The following is an 8,548-nucleotide window of genomic DNA, read 5'->3' as shown; positions in this document are numbered from 1 at the left end:
AGTGTCGCAGTTAGGGATAGTAGACACTGGTAATACAATACTTCGTCTAATATTATCTCCTCTAGGGATAAAAGAAATAGTAGTCAGTTAGGGATAGTGCTGCTATTTCTTTTATACCTAGAGGAGATAATATTAGATAAAGTATTGTATTACTACATGTATGTTAGCCTTAGTACAGCAAATGCCTTGCAAGCTAATGAACAGATCAACCCTCAGCTGAAGATGTTTTTTATATTTGTCTTAGTTAACCTGGTTGAAATCATACAGACATTTGCTAACCAAATACATCGCAAAACGGTAAAAGAGAAGAACTTTTACACGAAGGCTGCATTAAACAAGCCTGATAGAGCAAATAGTGTAACAAAATGATTGCTATGAGAAGCAGTGTTATCCCGAGGCGCTAGACAAACAGACCTGTGCAAAGTGCTTATGCAAACAGCGATTCGGTATAAACTTGATCACTTTCCATTGATTATTAGTTCGGGTTCGAGTCGTCCTATAGCGTGAGCATTCCGACAAGTCAGTTCGTCACAAGAACGCCTGAGCTTTTGCTCTCACTCAGCTTTTCGATAGATTTTTCTGTTGGTGCTTCACTCTGCAGTTTTATCTTGTGCTTTTCACGGTACTCAACCAGTTGCTGTCCCTTATTCTTTATCTGTGTTTCGAGTGTGTCTATCAAAGTGCCCATCTACGAAAGAAATCTGACAAATATTCACAAGTGAAGTGTATAAAAATGGCTTCAACTAAATAATATCAAGCAGAAATGGGCAAGCGAACGGTTGGTTAAAAATAAATCTTAATGTTGGGTTTGTATTAAAAAATGAGAGGAGGCAATTCCTAAATAATAAAATTGTTAGAGAGAGTAAATGAACATATTCTTATAGACGGGAGAAGGCGAGAGGAGGGAAACTCATCGATAGTATATTTGTATTAGAGAGTGAGACAAGGCAGCGATATGTTAAATCCGAAGCATGTGTAACAGCCTGATAACGTTGTGCGCATGCATGTGTAACAGCCTGATAACGTTGTGCGCACGCATGTGTAACAGCCTGATAACGTTGTGCGCACGCTTGTGTAACAGCCTGATAACGTTGTGCGCACGCATGTTTGTAAAATAAACACAATTGGCATCCCATTTAAATGTTTAGCAACATTGTTATGGAAGTTGTCTACCCAGGTTATATGAAGTAACGAAATACTCACACAAAAGCAACACAAATGTAAACAATTATAGAGGGTAAACTGAGGTATGTTGAAATAATAAAAAACATGTAATTATATTATTCTAAACTATAACTAATGTGAATTAGAGTTAAGTTGGACATGTATGTAATTTTATGACTAACTCTCCGAGCCTAGACATTGTCAAACCTCCACTTCAGTTCCAAATAGAGCAACAATAAAAACCTCTTTTACTGATTATTGTTTTATTACTATATTTTTAGCATATAATTGAAGTCTCCGTGATCCATTTTTTACATATCATTATATAATTTATTTGTTTTGATGACATGTGTAATTACTTGACGCAGATACCATTGTTTCTGCTCTGGAATGAACTAAACAAACTATAATACATTCTTGTAAAATAACTTTCTTTAAGGCATGTTTGTGAGAAAGCAATTATCAAATTGGGTTAACTTCTTCTGTCGAGGTTTAATGGCAATTAGATTTTCTTGTCGTTGAAATGAAGCCAAAAAATAACAAATTATCAGTTGAAAGGAGAATGTGTTTGGGTAAAAGCAGGTGTGTTCAAATAAAGCCAAGTGTGTTCAGGTAAAGGTGTTCAGGTTGGAGTAGGTGTGTTCAAGTGAAAGCAGGTGTGTTCAGATAGAGGCAAGTGTCTTCACGTAGAAGCGGGCGTGTTCAGGTAAAGGCAAAGGTGTTCAGGTAAAAGCATATGTGTTCAGGTAAAGGCGAGTGCCACGCAGCCGATTGTTGAAGACCTCTTTGCTATGAGAACTAACACTAGACATCATATAGAGCCATTTAGTCATTTATTAACTCTGTAAGTGCAAAATGGGGCCGCAGTTATTGGTTATATGGCCAGACTGTTTTAAAATTTTTCCACTAAAAATAACATATATCTGAATTTTATCGTATAAGACTGCAAATGACCAAAAATCCAAAAAACTTTAAAAGGAGACAAACTCTAGGGCAGTCAATATTAGACCCAATTGTTTTGTTTATGTGCAGGTTAATAAAGTTAACAATATGTAACATATTGTACAGCAACATCTCCATGTCGAAAACGAAATTTTTTGTATATGCTTGAATTTTGTTCAAGTCGAAGAATTGCCATTATACCAGAGTGTTGAAACATCCACATTATACCAGAGTGTTGAAACATCCACATTATACCAGAGTGTTGAAACATCCACATTATACCAGAGTGTTGAAACATCCACATTATACCAGAGTGTTGATACATCTATATTATACCAGAGTGTTGAAACATCCATATTATACCAGAGTGTTGAAACATCCATATTATACCAGAGTATTGAAACATCCATATTATACCAGAGTGTTGATACATCTATATTATACCAGAGTGTTGAAACATCCACATTATACCAGAGTGTTGAAACATCCATATTATACCAGACTGTTGAAACATCCACATTGTACCGGAGTGTTGAAACATCCATATTATACCAGAGTGTTGAAACATCCATATTATACCAGAGTGTTGAAAGGTATATATGAACAAAGACAATAGGTAAAAGATATATAAACACATTCAACTAACAGCTCTGTATAAAACAATTTCTACATAAGTCCACTAACCTTCCAATGCATCGACCACACTTCAAGGGAGGATTGCAATACACCGTTAAAAAGCTGTTAAACTATAAATTTCAAAGCAATATTTTTTCGTCTCTGTTCGCATTATAAAATACTCATTTCTGCATGCTAAGAACAGCAATTAGGAAATGTAATCAAAGATATTCTGGACTGCGAGTTTGTAATAAATAAATAAAAAGTAATGGCATGTTTCTGTCATGTCGTGACAATGCTTGGTAGTAGAGTTCTAGTACAGAAACACATGTTCACATGTTCTAGTAGAGAAACATACCGCCAGGACTAGTTTTTTATAAGCTACCTTGGGTGGTCCTAACATTTATCAAGGGCTTCTTCTGGAACTGTCAGGCTAACCCAAAGGGATGCATTTTGCAAAAGGTCCAGTCTGACAGAGCCAGGTAGTCATTTCACGTGCCCAATGTGCGAAGTACAGAGGTGAATCTTTAACGTGCCCACATTGACAGTGTGGTACACGAGGCCTCCAAGTTATGGTTTAGATCCAAAGGACCAAACAACTTAGGGTTGAAAGCTTGCTGTCAGATCAGCATTAAGCAGGGCTCTAACCACCAACCCCTTGGTTGAAAGTCAAAGACGGTACCACTAGGCCACCCTGACACCCTAATACTTACACTATAAAAAGTAACAAATATTTATTCAGTTGTTATGATCTACAATAAAATGTAACATTGCTATGCACTACTTTATGGGGTTTTTACCTTCGAGACGGATGTTGTGGATACGGAGGTTGTGGATACGGAGGTTGTGGATACGGAGGTTGTGGATACGGAGGTTGTGGATACGGAGGTTGTGGATACGGAGGTTGTGGATACGGAGGTTGTAGATACGGAGGTTGTGGATACGGAGGTTGTGGATACGGAGGTTGTGGATACGGAGGTTGTGGATACGGAGGTTGTAGATACGGAGGTTGTGGATACGGAGGTTGTGGATACGGAGGTTGTAGATACGGAGGTTGTGGATACGGAGGTTGTAGATACGGAGGTTGTGGATACGGAGGTTGACAGAGGTTGTCGACCGTCTGAGAGAGACTTGAGAGCAAAGCATTTGGTACACTAAACTTTTGTAGCCCTATTTAATAGAAACTTTGACTTTAACTTGAATAAATTTAGATTACTAAGCAGCCACTTGAAGCTAAGTTTCTATCTTTCACTAGACTTACTTTAATTTTGTCTTCTTTTTTGTTAGTATCCATTTTCGGTTAGCCCCATTTTACCTCACATTCACTATAACCTTTAGCCAACATTTTAAAAACTTTTTTTAAACTGATTCGAGAAGAAAGACCGAGCGATGCTGTTACCAAAAGTGGCCTCTCGCATATTTGGCCATGTAGTGGCCATCAACAACCGGCTCGAATCTCAAAGATTCCTCGATTTTCAAGGAAGAAACTTGCTCGAAATTCAGCTACTCGTACCTAAAGTTTCTCGCATGTCGAGACACTTGTATGTAGAGCCATGACAATATATACAATCGTCTGATAATACATACATGCAGAGATACATGTAGGTTAGTCACTGGTATTATTAAGTATCACACCTGCTTAACACTATCCTGTAGCTTTGGCATCACTTCACCGACTGTCTTCTGGACAAGTACCTCGCCGATCATTCTATAGCATATGCGATCCTTCTCCATATTCTTCAGTGTGTCTAGGACTAGTCTGCAAAAGCAAAATAAAAAACGTTAATATACCATAATATTAATATAATAATAATATGATATTATCCCGTGTTTTTGAGTCCAGCAAAAAAGGTCATGCTCCCATGCCATTACTCGACAAAAGAGAACATTACAATACAACTGATAACTACTACAATATAACTGATAACTACTACAATATAACTGATAACTACTACAATATAACTGATAACTACTACAATATAACTGATAACTACTACAATATAACTGATAACTACTACAATATAACTGATAACTACTACAATATAACTGATAACTACTACAATATAACTGATAACTACTACAATATAACTGATAACTACTACAATATAACTGATAACTACTACAATATAACTGATAACTACTACAATATAACTGATAACTACTACAATATAACTGATGACTACTACAATATAACTGTTAACTACTACAATATAACTGATAACTACTACAATATAACTAATAACTACTACAATATAACTGATAACTACTACAATATAACTGATAACTACTACAATATAACTGATAACTACTACAATATAACTGATAACTACTACAATATAACTGATAACTACTACAATATAACTGATAACTACTACAATATAACTGATAACTACTACAATATAACTGATAACTACTACAATATAACTGATAACTACTACAATATAAATGTTAACTACTACAATATAACTGATAACTACTACAATATAACTAATAACTACTGGGTAAGAGAAAATGAAGATTAAAAAGTAAGATAAATATCCCTTGACTACAGTATGCAGTAGTCAACTCTCATTAAAATGGATCCCATTAGTTCAGATATATCCTACAAGACAGACATAATCCGTGGTAAAGGATTTGAAGCATGGGACTTCCATCATGTCTTTACAACGGCTGGTGAACATATGGAGGAAAACACCGTTAAGACACAGTGAGAGGACACGGAAGGTGACCCTGGCTAAGGGAATAGGAGAATCACTTAATAGTATTATCAACTACATTGATTTGCATCCAGAAAATGAGATCCAGCAATGGTATCAACATTTAAGAGCCTTCGAAAAAATTATCATCGGTACATATCAGCCAGGAAAAAACAAGGAATCATTTTGTTCTGCAAGCCTGTGCATGAACAGGCTTGCAGAACAAAGGTTGTAAAACAACATTGTGAAAATTGACAAAAAATATCAACGACCCATGACCTCAGTCACCTCAACCTTCTTTAATGGGTAAATATCAGCCACCAGCATTTTTTGACTCCGAACAAACACTATATTTACCCCCGACTAACGTACATCACCTCCGCTCATTGGTCATCCACATAATGTAAATAAACATTTACTTTACTTTTTTGTACTTGAACTAACTTTTTTTCTCACAGGCTAAATATTTAAAAGTATATAAATTATAGAGCACAGTAAATGGTGCAATGTATATAGGCCATATTAATGTGATTTTTCCTGTATAAAGACCTACTAGGGCAGGTACCTGGCATTGCCTGGATATTGGGAGATATTTAAAAAATATAACCAAACGAATATGTTACAACAGTGTTTTTATTTTACTTGGACGCAAATGGGCATTGTGACTTATGAAAAGATTACATGGTAATGCTAATTAGATAATTGACACGGGATCTTTAAAAAGACTTTGTAAATGCTTGGGCGCAATCTTAAAAAACATTTCGAAGTGCTTCTTGGTACACATTTTTGGCTTTTCTATCTAGTGTCAAAACGCATAAATTTTTAGGATTGCCAACCATTAAGCAGCTTACATAAAGTTGATCATGAGAGAACACAGGCTCTGTATTATTCAGTCCAACAACTTGTAGTGTTTGTCCTTGACTCTTATTCACAGACATTGCAAAGCTGAGTTTGATTGGAAGCTGAAGTCTCTTGAAATCAAATGGCAGATCTGATGGAATGGGGGCTTATTGAGAAGAACACATTTTTTTACTTTTGTATTTGCCTGCCAAAATGGTGACTTCTCAAACATAGGTCATCATCCGTTTAATAGCTAGTCGAATTCTAATGCAAAGCTTTTAGGTATCAAATTTTCTAAGAAGAACTTGGACTCAATTTTTCAAAATGAGATCATGAGGAGGCAGCCCCGCAGGTTGCTGGCCATTAAAAAATTCTATTAGATAATTAGCAATTTCATCTGGATCAACCATTTTGTTCGCCGATTTTAGCTCTTATTTTCACCATGCTTTGTGTCAAGGAGTTTGGCATTGGCATCATTCTTGGGAGCAAGAATGGCCCCTTCACCTTTTTGGGCTTCACCAGTTTAGTCTGAGAACCTAACTGAAAGATTTGGAGAACCTTTGAACATAAATTCTTCTTCTGATCATTTTGGAACCATAAATAAAGCTTTGCAGCGGCAAAAGAATTTTTCGGTGAATTCCACCATGCAAATTTAAATATTTTTATTGACCTAAAACTTTTTCCTGGCCTAGCTGATCAAGAATATATAGAGCTTGTAAGGTCTGGAGGCTTAATTTAGAAGGAGTAGCACAGAAACAAACATATTTGCCATTTATATATAATAGATATACAATGTATAGGCATATCAGTTAAACCAGACAATCAGCTAAACCGGACCGCCCACCATCCCAAGAGTACTGAGCTGAATCCTTTTAAACCAGGAGATGTTGTGTATGTGAAGCCACCTCAGGCAAGGTGTACGACACAATGGCAAAAAGGCAAGGTGACATCATTAGTGTTAAACACGGCGTTGAAAGTAGACTCAATGTCCAGACACATTGGTGATTTGAGGCTTTGCCACCCACATTCTGCAGCTGAAAGGGGCGACACATACATAGAAGTGCATGAGTCAGACACCGAACAGCAAGTAGAAGACGATAGCCTAGAACATGACAATGATGAATTGCAATACGCCCCAGATCTGTTTCAGATCCCAGGTGACTGTGATAATCTAGCTAACAATGTTGTGGTTCCCAGTGACTATGCGCGACCAACACGAAAAAGACAAACCCCCTCATGGCTTACTGACTATCATATGTATTAAGTGTTGAATTTTAAGTTTTGAAGTTTACTAATTTTGTTCTTGTTGATTTAGAAATCAAGGGGAGGTGTGATGATTTGTTTTAGCATGATTTGCTGACTCAGTCTATTTTGTGTTGCTGTTTAGCTAGAAGGAGATTCCCCTATTATCAGTATCTGATTGGTCAGACTGATTTACTATTTTGTGCACTGCTGGGCTCTGGCTAGGCAGATTGCTCTGGCTAGTGAATGAAGAGATAACAGTGTTAAACTTGTTGCATTCTAACTACAAATTTTCTTAATCATCAAAACATCTACTATATTAAGAAGATTCATAGATTTTTACTGGCAATAGCTTAACACCTTCACTAGTGCCCGAACCAGTAATAATCAAATTAGTTCACACAACCTAAGCTGCCATGCACAAATTAAACATAGTCGACATAGAAAAAAACGACAAAGCAAAATCAACATTGATATATGTGTGGATGCAGATTAATTGTGTATAACATTACTTTCCTACTCACAAACAACAATCGCAATATCTGGTTTGTGCAACTTTATGTTATAAATAATATCAACACAATGAGTTACCTCCAGTCTTTATATTGAGCTGCTCAAACAGCACCTTAACAAATTATTTTTTAAAAACCGCAATAGTTCACAAGAATATTTTTATATGCTTCTTATAATGTTGCCCTAAAACAAAATTTATGAAGCTAGATGAAAGAAATACAACTTCATCTTACTGATATTCTTTTCTCTCGTCTGTTATCTCACTTAATTTGACGGCATATTGCCTCTGCTGGTTCCTAAGTTCGTTAAAGCCATTTACAATTTGTTCTTGGCTAGGCTGTTTAGATGTCGTTGATTTGGTTGTCATTTTTGCGAGTACGTCGCATGAAATATGAAAAGTTTAACTCGGTCGCCGTTTCCATGCAACATCAAGGGTACAAGCGACTTCCTGTAGCATGGTCGTGATTGTGGAACGAATCGGTTAGATGAGCCCCCGAACATAACATAATATTAAAAAAATCTAGTTTAGGTTCGCT

At 36.4% G+C, this 8,548-nt stretch overlaps 1 protein-coding gene across 1 annotated transcript; it reads right to left on the bottom strand.

Moving 5' to 3' along the window:
* Positions 1-217: 217 nt before the first annotated feature.
* Positions 218-8,433, bottom strand: LOC137407616 (prefoldin subunit 2-like). Its single transcript, XM_068094083.1, has 3 exons — positions 8,246-8,433; positions 4,357-4,480; positions 218-688 (listed from the first exon to the last, which is right to left on the bottom strand). Exons 1-3 carry the CDS (start codon positions 8,377-8,379, stop codon positions 521-523), a joined length of 426 nt encoding a protein of 141 aa, XP_067950184.1. The 5' UTR covers positions 8,380-8,433; the 3' UTR covers positions 218-520.
* Positions 8,434-8,548: the final 115 nt, after the last annotated feature.

The sequence above is a fragment of the Watersipora subatra genome, chromosome 1 (assembly GCF_963576615.1).
Source record: "Watersipora subatra chromosome 1, tzWatSuba1.1, whole genome shotgun sequence".
NCBI lineage: Eukaryota > Metazoa > Bryozoa > Gymnolaemata > Cheilostomatida > Watersiporidae > Watersipora > Watersipora subatra.
This window is presented reverse-complemented; position numbering and strand designations above follow the sequence as displayed.

What these genes read in the sequence shown, in the direction of transcription:
- LOC137407616 (XM_068094083.1), bottom strand. Translation starts at nt 8,379, where the DNA reads ATGACAACCAAATCAACGACATCTAAACAGCCTAGCCAAGAACAAATT. An exon ending in GACGAGAGAAAAGAATATCA is followed by an intron (nt 4,481 to 8,245) that starts GTAAGATGAAGT and finishes TTGCTTTTGCAG; the next exon opens with ACTAGTCCTAGACACACTGA. An exon ending in TACAGGATAGTGTTAAGCAG is followed by an intron (nt 689 to 4,356) that starts GTGTGATACTTA and finishes TTTCTTTCGTAG; the next exon opens with ATGGGCACTTTGATAGACAC.